The sequence below is a fragment of the Spodoptera frugiperda genome, chromosome 16 (assembly GCF_023101765.2).
Source record: "Spodoptera frugiperda isolate SF20-4 chromosome 16, AGI-APGP_CSIRO_Sfru_2.0, whole genome shotgun sequence".
In the NCBI taxonomy this organism is placed as follows: domain Eukaryota; kingdom Metazoa; phylum Arthropoda; class Insecta; order Lepidoptera; family Noctuidae; genus Spodoptera; species Spodoptera frugiperda.
The window spans coordinates 7084242-7097686 of record NC_064227.1 but is presented as its reverse complement, the minus strand read 5'-3'; the positions used below and the strand labels follow the sequence as shown (position 1 = coordinate 7097686).

The 13445-nt window shown below is 36.6% G+C and overlaps 1 protein-coding gene across 3 annotated transcripts in view; it reads right to left on the bottom strand.

Annotated features, from left to right (window-relative positions):
- The window catches only part of LOC118280635 (LIM domain and actin-binding protein 1), a 38075-nt gene continuing 24630 nt past the window's right edge, over window positions 1–13445 (bottom strand). For all 3 annotated transcript variants that reach the window (XM_050699615.1, XM_050699614.1, XM_050699613.1), the window contains exons 6-17: window positions 13271–13433; window positions 10463–10560; window positions 9818–9993; window positions 8753–8810; window positions 6330–6485; window positions 5511–5617; window positions 4981–5136; window positions 3258–3423; window positions 2628–2797; window positions 1739–1887; window positions 1224–1305; window positions 1–751 (exon numbers count right to left, since the gene is read on the bottom strand). In XM_050699615.1, the coding sequence (XP_050555572.1) occupies window positions 749–751; window positions 1224–1305; window positions 1739–1887; window positions 2628–2797; window positions 3258–3423; window positions 4981–5136; window positions 5511–5617; window positions 6330–6485; window positions 8753–8810; window positions 9818–9993; window positions 10463–10560; window positions 13271–13433 (1484 nt within the window). In that variant the 3' untranslated portion in view covers window positions 1–748. The remainder of the gene's footprint in view (window positions 752–1223; window positions 1306–1738; window positions 1888–2627; window positions 2798–3257; window positions 3424–4980; window positions 5137–5510; window positions 5618–6329; window positions 6486–8752; window positions 8811–9817; window positions 9994–10462; window positions 10561–13270; window positions 13434–13445) is intronic.

Here is a 13445-nt window from a genome sequence, read left to right as displayed (position 1 = left end):
TAAAATTTTGTTATTTATTCATTTCTTACTCTCGAATAATATAAAAAATCGGCAAAACTTTTAAGTACAAACAGAGAATCCAATATTCAGTCACATAGTCAAAATTAACTAAAATACATTTCAAAATGTATCTATTAATAACAAACATGCGATATTACAGACAATAGTTATATTAATTATTAAATTAAATAATAAATGAGATTATTAGAACATTGAGATGGCACAGAGAGATATTTATAACTATATCGTGGCAGGACAGTGTTGCCAGTTTAAAAAATCACAAGTGAAGGGCAAGTTCGAGTTCACTTACAAATAGACTTGTGAAATAAGATAACACATAGAAATACTCATACATAAGATATATCAACATATACCTTGTCGAGTACTCTGATCATTCTCTCTTTACGTGTGACTAAGCTTAACAATATAACTATATAATTTGATTAACTATTATTATAATATAAAAACGATACATTTTTTGTAGAATTTTTCTAAAAACACTTTTCTTTGAATAAATTGCACGTTCTAAGGCACTTTTCGTTATAAAATGCAATCTCTATCAGTCGCGTTACCGAATGTAAATAAATATGTCTATCCTATATAATATTCGTCAATTGATAGGCTACAACCGTTACTTACGTGCTAAAATACAATAGTTGGCAAGTGGTATATAATATAAAAAAGACTTTACAACGAACGATAAAAGGTTAAAATTGCTTTGGTTGGTGTGGTAGGACTCGCGCGGCGGTCACTGTAACATAGAAAATATGTAAATTAATATTAGATTAATAATATTATATTTTTATATGGGATTGAGCGACCACCTGATGGTAAGCAATCAGCGTTGCCACTAGTGCCGCTTGTGAATGGACACTCACAAGCGGCACTAGTGGCACAGTAGTCATATGCTGCCGTGCAACTTGCACAGCGAGGCTTATGGGCACCGCAAGTCTCATCTCAACAGGAGTCCCAGAGCAGATCTACTAAGAGGATGTGGTGCCCCTTAACAACTGCTAAGGGTGGCCACCGGGGTGCTTTTAGTGAAGTAAAATTCTTACAATCTCTAGTCTTTTATCCAAAAACCTAGCCTTTCGAAGGTTTCCCCCGTCATAAAAATAGGCGTATTAAAAGACACACTCTTTTAGATGCCGGTCTTTTGGGGTGTTAAGTTTTCGAAAAGTATTGTTTGGAATTTCTTTTTTAATTGTTCTATATTTACTCACCACAAATCTGTTGACTTTGGGTACAAAGGTTTTTGTAACACTCGACTGCGTCACGTTCATGCTCTCGAACTTCTGACGCAAGCTGCAAACAATATTGTAAGGTTAAGTACACATATTGACACATGAGCGTAAGGGGCCATTTTCAGACTATCCATCGATTAGGAAATATCATGTTTTTAGGGAGTGTTAGGGCCTAAAGGCCGATAATTTCGTTATGTTTGGTTCGTTATATTTTGTTTAGAGGTCTAAACAAAATATCTTAGTTTGATGATGATGATGAATATAGTTTCATACGCAATGAAAAGATGACTATAGAATCATCTTGCACGGTTCTCTTAAATCATTATTTATTTGATTTGTCTGGACTTTAAAAGAAATTATGACCTATAGTTTGTATCGGCATTTCTTCTCAGAGTAGTCCGATAGAAAATAGCCGACCTCATCTAGTTATTTTAGATATTGATGTGTAAAAATGTTACATTGTAACCTATTTGTAAAAATAAATATCAAATTACCTCTTAGCGGTTTCGAGCTGGCTCTCCCCTTCCTCGTCGTTCTCGGGCTGCCGCTGTATGACGACGGCGGAGGGCGAGCGCTGCGGTTCCGACTCCGACCAGTTCTCGAAGCGGTCGCGGAAACTCTTCGTGCGGGCTAATTGCTGAGCCTGTAAGACGTGAAGATTTTATTTCAATAAAATAGGAATTCTCACATAGTTGAAGTAATCGAAACAATGTAACCAAGAATTGTATTGTGAATCTGATTGAGAAAGAGTAACCTTTGGAGATTCTTGCTCGTTCTTCTCCATAGGAATCTACACTTTGGAACGAGCAAATAGCTTCACTAGAGGACTGACCGACAGACAGACGTTATTAATATTATTATATTTGATTTGACGTTCAAAAGTGCCTTCCTGGTCTATTTGAAATAAATGATTTTGACTTTGCCTTTGAGGAAATATGCGCCAGTTTTACAGAAATAATAAGTTTTTTAAAATGTATTTCTTAATGACTGCCTCGTTGGTCGAGTGGTCGCAACTGCCGGTCAACAACAAGAGGTCTCGGATTCGATTACCGAGTCGGGCAAAGTATTGCTAGGCTTTTTTCAGTGTTTCGAAAATTTCTCAGTAGTAGCATGGAGTCTGGAATGGTACCCAATATACGGCAATAGGGTGAGTCTATACATGGCACTTACAACACAAATGGTGAAAAGTGGGTGTACATTGTACCTCTACCAACCCCTTAGGGGATAAAAGGCGTGACGTTGTTGTTGTTGTTGTATTTCTTAATTTCTCCAACCAATCACAATCGATGACGATGCACAAAGAGATTGATAAATATAATGACAGACAAACATGAATATAATATTATGAATATGGATATTTTCTGATTTATCAATTGTACTAACCTGCTTAAGAGCTTCGTCCCTCTGTCTGGCTTCAAGGTACAACCTACGACGCTCGTCCTCACTGTCCTCTTCCTCATATTCCTCAGAGGAGTACTCCTCGGAGGAGGTGTCTCCGTGGTGGTTGTTCTCGCCGGGAGGGGGAGGGGTAAACCTCTTCAGGGGTTTGGGACCTGTGGCGAGAAATAGTATCATCTTTATCGGATTTGAAATAGGTATATGGGTGAAATGTTGAATTTTGGTAAGCGCGCCATCTGTTGTGACATCAAAATAAAACTAAGTTATTTCTTCTATTACTACTTAGAAACTATCAGTAGTTACTTCATTAATATCGTGCTATATCTTGGACGCCCGTTGTTATGGTGAAGATATGGATTACGTCATTGGTATCGTGCTGTGCCTTGCATATCCGATGTTATGGCGGTGAAGACATGGATTATATGGCAAGTATCAATATAATTATTATTATTCCTATACATTCCTTCTAAGAATATGCCTAAGTTTATTTACATAAACATCGCTATGACCCTGTATTTCTATTTCACGATGAGTCTCATATTGCCAATCAGTTTTCATAACATGTGATGATTAAAACATCGATAGATGTCGCTATCAACAAAATGGAGCACATACCTTGCGCGTCATCAGGTTTGTTCTGTTGATGCTCTAACTGCCTGAAGACGGAGATCATGCGCTGCGCAGTATGCCTGGCGGCGGCGACGCCCGTGTCGGCCGCCGGCTCGTCGCTGCGGACCACGCTCGGCTCGTGGTAGATCTCGGGGGACGGGGACTTGGCGCGCTGGAAGGCATGTTTAAACATCTTTTACTATGGCGACTAGAGACAGTATCACAGAAAATCCATCGTATAAATCGAACTCGAATAAATAAGTCAAAGGTCGACCCATCAAATGAAAAAAAAAATAACTATTCACTTTTCTTTACTACTTCTTTAAAGGGAATGATATTCAACAGAAAAACCATCGTATAAATCGAACTCGAATAAATAAGTCAAACGTCGACCCATCAAATGTAAAAAAATAACTATTAAGTTTTCTTCACTATTTCTTCAAAGGGAATGATATTCAACAGAAAAACCATCGTATAAATCGAACTCGAATAAATAAGTCAAACGTCGACCCATCAAATGTAAAAAAATAACTATTAAGTTTTCTTCACTATTTCTTCAAAGGGAATGATATTCAACAGAAAAACCATCGTATAAATCGAACTCGAATAAATAAGTCAAACGTCGACCCATCAAATGTAAAAAAATAACTATTAAGTTTTCTTCACTATTTCTTCAAAGGGAATGATATTCAACAGAAAAACCATCGTATAAATCGAACTCGAATAAATAAGTCAAACGTCGACCCATCAAATGTAAAAAAATAACTATTAAGTTTTCTTCACTATTTCTTCAAAGGGAATGATATTCAACAGAAAAACCATCGTATAAATCGAACTCGAATAAATAAGTCAAACGTCGACCCATCAAATGTAAAAAAATAACTATTAAGTTTTCTTCACTATTTCTTCAAAGGGAATGATATTCAACAGAAAAACCATCGTATAAATCGAACTCGAATAAATAAGTCAAACGTCGACCCATCAAATGTAAAAAAATAACTATTAAGTTTTCTTCACTATTTCTTCAAAGGGAATGATATTCAACAGAAAAACCATCGTATAAATCGAACTCGAATAAATAAGTCAAACGTCGACCCATCAAATGTAAAAAAATAACTATTAAGTTTTCTTCACTATTTCTTCAAAGGGAATGATATTCAACAGAAAAACCATCGTATAAATCGAACTCGAATAAATAAGTCAAACGTCGACCCATCAAATGTAAAAAAATACCTATTAAGTTTTCTTCACTATTTCTTCAAAGGGAATGATATTCAACAGAAAAACCATCGTATAAATCGAACTCGAATAAATAAGTCAAACGTCGACCCATCAAATGTAAAAAAAGAACTATTCACTTTTCTTCACTATTTCTTCAAAGGGAATGACGAAACAGTATTATTTTTATTTATTTTTATGGAATAAGCCGGTAAACGAGTAAACGGATCACCTGATGGTGAAGGCAATCACCGCCACCCATGGACACTTGAAACACCAGAGGCGTTACAAATGCGTTGTCAGCATTTGGTGGTTATGAATTTAAGGGTTGTTGGGTTGAATTGGAGATCGGAAAGATTGGAAGGGGGGTAATTGGGCCTCTGGTAACCTCACTCACACAACGAAACACAACGCAAGTGTTGTTTCATGTCGATTTTCTGTAAGACCATGGTATCACTCCGGTCGAGCCGGCCCATTCGTACCCACTTATATTCCGTTTCGTAAATATTACCTGTGTCTGCCTAGGCGGCGTCATGCGGAACTCCTTGCGCTCGCTCTTGGGCTTGTATGTCTCGAAGAACTTGAACCGGTCCGAGATGTCGGACGTCTCGATCTTCACGTCCTCCATCTTGTCCGCCGCGCGCACCACGTCTTTGGGGATGAACGGCTGGAAGCGAAATTGGATAATTTTAATTACAAATTATTTTTAGACTGACCATGTGAAATAGGCATTAAATATTTTTCGGTTTGTCCCAAAACATTAATTTCTCTACTGACTCTTACTAGCTGCAAATTACCCCGGTCCTACTCCTGCTTTTCGAACTGGAGCCCCGGTAAACCCGCTAGGTAGTCCGCAGCTCCGGATCAGTGCATTTTAAACCATACTGCCGTACTCAGAGTAATTTAATGGTTACTTATCCCAATCCTTTGTGATTATTTTTAGAACAAAATCGTTACTAAGACATAGTTTAAGTAATCATTAAATGTCTCTGAGTACGGCAGTTAGAAATTTATAAAAAGACAGTAAGCTAGTATACTCACAATCTCCTTCCGCTTGGGCACCTCCCCGGGTGGTGGGGAGGTGGGGGGCATGTTCTTGGCGTTCGCGTCCAGTTCCAAGAAGATCGAGCGGGACTTCTTGCCGATACCTGTAACATACAGAAGTGATTTCATTTTAATATCGACGTAAAAATAAACAACCGCTTAAGTTAGTAAAAAATTGAATGACAACTTTTACTTCTACAGTGATTTTGTCGATGTGACCAAAAATCGTCGTCGATACGTAGTGGGGCAAATATAAAAAAAAAACTTTTTCAACCCAGAATATATTACTGATATATTACGTAGTACATAACTTATTGGCTGCCAAAGGAAACCAGTAAATAAGTTTTCTGTTTAAATACTTAACAATGTGCTCTTTATATAAAATAGATTCGAGCTGCGGGAACCGACGAGATATAGATACGTCCTGAATATACTCCGTGGAGGAGCGAAACATATGTCAAATGGTACATTGCATGTTATGTGTGGTTCTATGTTGCACCTCTGCTGCATGAGCATTTAATTGCTACACACCGCAAGCTTAAAAATACATCTGTAAGCGAAATTAAAGCTCACCAACTTTTTATTACAAGTTCGCTTTTTTAAATAGGTGAGATACGACGAGTACCTACTTGTCATCACTTATACAACCTATAGAGTAAAAGTACTAACCTTCGTTAAACAACGCTCTATCATCAATCTCCCGGTTCTTGGGCGGCTGGTTCTCATCGTTGAACACCTCTCCGTTCTCGAACCGCTGCTTGATGGCGCGCGCCTTCTCGCTTATATAACTTATAGAATATAGAATAATGTACTAACCTTCGTTAAACAACGCTCTATCATCAATCTCCCGGTTCTTGGGCGGCTGGTTCTCATCGTTGAACACCTCTCCGTTCTCGAACCGCTGCTTGATGGCGCGCGCCTTCTCCGCGTTCAGTTCCAGCTCGCGAGCTATCTTGTCTGCTGATGTCACACCTGGATGTGGAAATGATGAGGAGATTTTTTAAGAAAAAATAAATAATGTTGCGCTGCACTGGATTTTTTTGCAATTGATGACCGAAATCACGACATGATTCTATATGATTTGTTCACGATACAGGCACACCCAACTAACAATTTTGCCCTATAACCAAACCTTATATCTCAAAAAAGCTGGGTAAATGATGTATAAAGGTTTTAGTGGTGACTGATTGTTGTGTAAAAGCGTTTGACAACACAGTTTGGCTCTATAAGTTTATATAGCAAAAACGACCTATTAATAGTTGATGTAAAGGTTTACTTCACGACTTTATATAGCTGTTATAGTCAGGCGTTATAGCAACCTCCATTGTTACTAGTATACAACAATTGAACTTCATAACAGTTTTGACTGTCACCCTAATGCGCCTAATTTGCGCAATAAAGGTTCGAAACGAACTCCTATGTGTCGTTTGTTAAAGTAGAGATGACAACTCAGGAATAGGACGATATTACGATATTGAGGGTTTTACGATCATCGTTACAGTACACAGTAATATAGTGGGCACAAAAAGTCTACATCGGAGTGATTTGGTGATACAGCTGAGTTTCAAATTATATTTATATAGCTTAATTGTCTTATAAAGGGTTGTTAATGCCCATTATAGCTGTAGTGATAAACTTATATCACTAATACACTTTTTAAGAAGCAGATTGTTTTTTTATAACTATTATAGTTCCTCTATTACACAACAGTACTATAACGGAGATCTGATGTGTTTTAAAACATTATTATTGTGTATAAAGGTAGGCTAGCAATGCTTTTAAATGATAATTCCGTTTTGTAAAAGCACTTCTATCGCTCTTCTACAACAATATTGACATTTTGATTCAGTGTAATTAATGCGACAATATTTTTATCTATACTAATATTATAAAGCTGAAGAGTTTGTTTGTTTGTTTGTTTGTTTGTTTGTTTGAACGCGCTAATCTCCGGAACTACTGGTCCGATTTGAATAATTCTTTTTGAAGACCCAATTATAAAAAATGGTTCCGTACAAAATACAGTTCACGTCAGTGATGAAATGGAGAATAATTCATTTGTGGACAGCGATTCCAGGTGTGACAGTTTTTCAGATTGTTTGATTGATTCAACTGAAAAAAAAAAACCAGCAACTACGAGATAGTTTGAAGCATTGGGCTATTAATTATAATATTTCACACGAAGCAATAAAAAGTCTGCCTCGTTGGTCGTCGTCTGCCTACCCCTTCGGGGATTAAAGGTGTGACGATATGTATGTATGTAGTTATACTTCTCTGACGTCATACGTAGTACCTACACAGATTTATAAACCATAACATTTATTCATTAACAAAAGTATTCATCATATTTATGGAATAAGGACAAAAAATAAAACAAAAATAACAAACAAGCTCAAAAGGAACCCTAATTTCATGTAATGGTGGATGTAATCTATCATAATGAGTACTATAGTAGAGTTAAGGAAGCTGGAACTATGTTTATAACTTAAAATAAGAAATTATTTTAGTAAAAGCTCATTAATTCGAAGGGGGCATTCAAATATGTCGTAAATCCATACATAGTTTATCAGTAAAATTACAGTCGCACAACATTTTCCTCGTAAGAGACGAATAATTCGATTAAGTACAAAATAATATCTTAGTCACCACGATACCCCGTCACTTTTCTTATTTTTTTATTTCTCTTCTAAAACACTGAGACACTGCAGCGACGTGAACGAATGTAAAATGAATGAATGATGAATTTTAGTGATGTAATGGAATCATGAACTCTTTGACAGTACCCAAAAACACTTTAGTAGTGCTGCGGTGGCTTATATATCACAAAATTGTCATGCCTGATACCCTTATAGTTCTACTTTAACACTGAATGGAGATATAATTGCGCCACTTTCTTTGTAGATGCACCTTCTTTGGCCTTTTATTTGACCACCGTTTAGTTTTTACAAAACGTTCTATGGCCTTCTATAAAACTAACTTTTGTTGGTTGGGCAGTACCTACTGGAAGATATCATATTCATATTTTAGGGCTTGTTTTATGTTTAACGAGATAGAAACGAGAGTGCGTTCGGGGTTCTGAGTTGGTTCATTCGCACCGGGTTCACCGCAATTAGGGTGCCGTACGCACTTTCGTTTGGTTTTCGTTCAACATAAAGCAAACTCGTACTAAGGTACTAAGGAAAGAAAGTGAGTAAAGTCTGAAAATATTGACATATAATTGGTAAAGTAGCATTGTAACTTACCTTGTTCGCTCTGCAGTACGGACTGTTCATACATCTCCTTGATCTTAGCTTGCTTGCCCTGAAACAAAATATTACATAAATTATTACATTTTCAAAAAAAAAAAATTAGTTATCTGAAGTAATTATGTAGATATAGTCTTTGTTGGATGTTATCTTTCCAAAGTGAAATCAGATAGTTGCTATGGAGTGAGAGTTAAATAAGATTGGTTGCTGTTTATGACCGATTCCCAATAAGCCATATCGAGTAGAAATAGTTAGAGTTTGAATCACTGGATTAGAAAATATAAACAATATCTTAAGAACTTCCGATATTGTGTGAGACTGCGTAGAGCATTTACGAATCAATGACGTCAAGATATAAAAGTTTTTGAAAGATCCACACCATTATACGAAAGAATATAAAATTGAATTGATGTTTGTTAGACTCGTTAAAACTCGGGAACGGCTGGACCGATTTCGCGTTCGCCTTCAGCCCTCTGAATGGTTGGTTTATTCGACCCAGCCAATCAGAGCGCCGTACGCGCTCTCACAGTCCCCTCACCATAAACAGCCGGCTCCTGATGTTCTGTATCTCCTGCTTCCTCTCGCGATGTCTGTCGGACGAGGAGTGCTGCCCGGTCTCGAACTTGCCCACGTATGCCTAGGACACTATATAAACAACAGTCCCCTCACCATAAACAGCCGGCTCCTGATGTTCTGTATCTCCTGCTTCCTCTCGCGGTGTCTGTCGGACGAGGAGTGCTGCCCGGTCTCGAACTTGCCCACGTATGCCTAGGACACTATATAAACAACAGTCCCCTCACCATAAACAGCCGGCTCCTGATGTTCTGTATCTCCTGCTTCCTCTCGCGGTGTCTGTCGGACGAGGAGTGCTGCCCGGTCTCGAACTTGCCCACGTATGCCTAGGACACTATATAAACAACAGTCCCCTCACCATAAACAGCCGGCTCCTGATGTTCTGTATCTCCTGCTTCCTCTCGCGGTGTCTGTCGGACGAGGAGTGCTGCCCGGTCTCGAACTTGCCCACGTATGCCTAGGACACTATATAAACAACAGTCCCCTCACCATAAACAGCCGGCTCCTGATGTTCTGTATCTCCTGCTTCCTCTCGCGGTGTCTGTCGGACGAGGAGTGCTGCCCGGTCTCGAACTTGCCGACGATCTCGCTCATGTTGCAGAACGAGACGGGCTGCTCGCGGCTCGCAGTGTGCTTGTAGGACTTCTTTAGCACCGAGTCTTCGTCTGAAATTATTTTGTTAGGATTATTATTGGTAAGTCGTGACAAAAGGTTTCGGGTTCGATTTTCGGGTGGGGCAAAGTATTACTGGGCATTTTTCGGTTTTTCGAATAATCTCAGTAGTAGCACGGAGTCTGGAATTGTGCCCAGTAAATGGCACTAGGCTTACCCCCCATTACATGGGACATCCCCTATCATAAACGATTGGTATGGGAGCTAAGGGTAGCTGAGTGGTATGCAACCCTTTTTAACAATACTAAACACAATCACTTTAAATGAACTTAATTTTCAAATACAAAAATCATTTCAAAAGTGAAAAGAAGAACTATAAGTTTATATATTTTTTATAGTTTGACTTTATACATTTTATTTTATTTTATAAGTATCAGAAATTCCATGTTTCATTTTAGACATTCTATACATGTTCATTTCAACAAGGTATCATTAACAATGGTTACTAATGAAACAACTGACCTTCCTCATCTTCCTCGGGCTCGCTGGAGCTCTGTTCCACCGGCACGCCGTTCAGGTACTCGTCAGACACGCCGACGTCCATGCCCTTCGCTTTGAACCTGAGAACACAAAGAGAAAATATAGTTAAACCTAGGTAGCTAAAACATACATGCTTTATACATAATGTTCAAGGAAAATTAAATAACAATGTTTATTTTTATAGCAAAATATGAGAATAGAGAATCGAAAAAATATAGTCAGTTTTAACTGTAAGTAGTCCTAAAACTTAAATAAAAATGTAAAACTTACTATAATTTAAAACAAAGAATATAAGTACAAAATCCCTCAATTAGGCGTCAAAGTACGTTAGTAATAGTTTTTCTATGAATATAAATAAAACATGAATAAAAAAGATGTGATACTTAGTGGTTCAATGAAAATGAAACAATTTTATCTTTTTCGCAAAATATGAGAATAGAGGCTGAGCTAACCTTTGAGAGTATGAAATATTTCTTCTAATCCTTATTTCATAGTTAAAATAATAAATGTTATAATCTATACATATGAAAATCAATTGCTGTTCGTTAGTCTAGCTAAAACTCGAGAACGGCTGGACCGATTTGACAAATTTTGGTCTTGAATTATTTGTGGAAGTCCAGGGAAGGTTTAAAAGTTGAGAAAAAAATGTTAGAGACATTACGAAGTTTGCTGGGCCAGCTAGTCATAAATAAACAGCCGTAGTTCATAATCACAAAAACTTAACTTTTTTCATAAAAAATAATATTTCTACACCGACAACGGTAGTGTATGTGAAACTATTTTATATTATATTAAGATCTCGATGTATACCATATACTCAGAAATAAATATCTAGCCTATTCTATTCTATTCCAAACTGCAAGTCCCACAAAATATAGTGACATACAAATCCACTTGACATCATTACAAAAAAATGCACTACTAAGTACTATAAATAAACAGATAAATATTCAATTCTACACCACTTTCACTTGTAGAGAGCTTTTTATAACACCCATACATCTAAGACAACCATTTTACTAACATAACTTAAAGGAAAAACTAATAAAATACCTGTACATAGCTCGCAAAAATATAATATATTTTGAACACGAGAAAACCGCACGGGACGACACTCACTTACTAAATTCACAAGACATATATTTTAAAAAAGAAACTACACGCATCTTTCTCGAACACTACGTACGAAATGATACCCATCAGTTAATTTATAATAACCAAGTTACTGAAATCATTATAATATAGCATTTTCACCTTTATTGTTAAGAAAATAAGGGTTGTATAGAATGTATAGAGGTTTGTCGGTATAAAAAAGTATGGAACATGTTGTCTGGGTGAAAAAAATATGGCTGGAGTTTGGGTTATATTTATTTGGACGGTGTACATTGCGTGGTAAGTATGTTGAGTTGATTTAGATGCAAATGTTTTATTTGTGTTGGATTTTAATAAATATACAAAGATTTTAATTTTCTGTAAATAGGCTACAAAAGAGCACTTTTACACGTCACAAATTATAAAAATAAATCTAGATGAAACAATGTTGATTTAAGGTGCATCGTATAATTTTTAATCTCAATAAGATACGAAGTAAATTTTACTATTATCTCACTTTCAATGAGAATGTTGGAGTCTAAAATCACAATAATATTTTGCTCACATCCGACTTTATGCTCCTTAGTCATTGCTAAAGTCTCGAAACTGTGTCGTTAGTAGAATAAAACGTTTAACAAGACATCCATTATCACCACAAAAATAAAAACTTATGCGATAGTTTTGAACTAGTCAAATTCAACTAAAAGTCAACTTTGTTTAATTCAACTTTAAGTCAACAAAGTTGTTGTAGTTTGTTTTTATAAATTTTGTAGGAGATCGCTACTTATGAGGTCATAAATTTTTACGTCATATAGCGTAATCATTCCTCAAAAATTTGCTACAAAATTTTAAAAATAGGTATAATCGTCAAATTATTGAATGAAAGGACGATTATTTCGGTTTAGTTTATCGTATTGAAATGTCAAAATAATTTATTTTTGACCTAGTAAACTACCTAATTAACTAAAAGTACAATCCCATATTTGTCGACAAACAAACAGTCAAAACTTTACTCAATATTCTGATAACTCCAAAACAGCAAGCAATGTACAGCACCTTTATCCAAATCTTCACTCACTAAGTACTTGCGGCCGGCGGTTCTCATGCGTACAGAAATAGACCTGCTGAAACGATGCGCTTACGCAAGTCCCAGCACGCCGGCTGAATCATTTTGATACTTTTAATGTTTAGGAATATTGTGTACTGTACTGTGATCTTGGAAATTGATACTTTAGTATTGTAGTAGAGCTTTTTGACGTAATATTAGGGATTAAGAATTTATTTATTTGGTTTTTTTTTGGATCATTATTATTATTGTGTAATTTAATGTGATTTAATTTAATTTAATTCAATTTAATTTGATTTCAGACATTGTTATTTGTTTAAGTTGATTATTTTTCTGATATTATTTTGACTGTGATTGCATTTGTCCGATTATGTATTTTTTTGATGTACCATATTTCACATTATTTTTGTTCTATGAAAGTACTTTTCTATGTTGTATTTTTTTTAGTTTTCGATATTGTGTTTGTTTTTATACATATTTTTGCATGATTTAATTAATAATAAAATAATTAATATTGATTGTATTGTTATTCGTGTTTTCAATGTGTATTCCTTGTTGGAGACCCTTAAATAAATAATAGATGATGATTCCGAATTATGAGGAGGGTTGCACAAAGTCTTTTTCTGACTTACTTGGCAAGCTTGGAGAGTATGGCGGCGGTCTTCTCGCGCGGCACCCGGGGCTCCTGCGGCACCGGCTCCTCAGGCTGCCTGGCTTTGCGCTCGAACACCTCGAACTTGGACTTCACGTCCAGTTGGGAGAGCTCCTCCAGGCCAAGGTCTGGTTTGTCTGATGCTGCATAGGAAA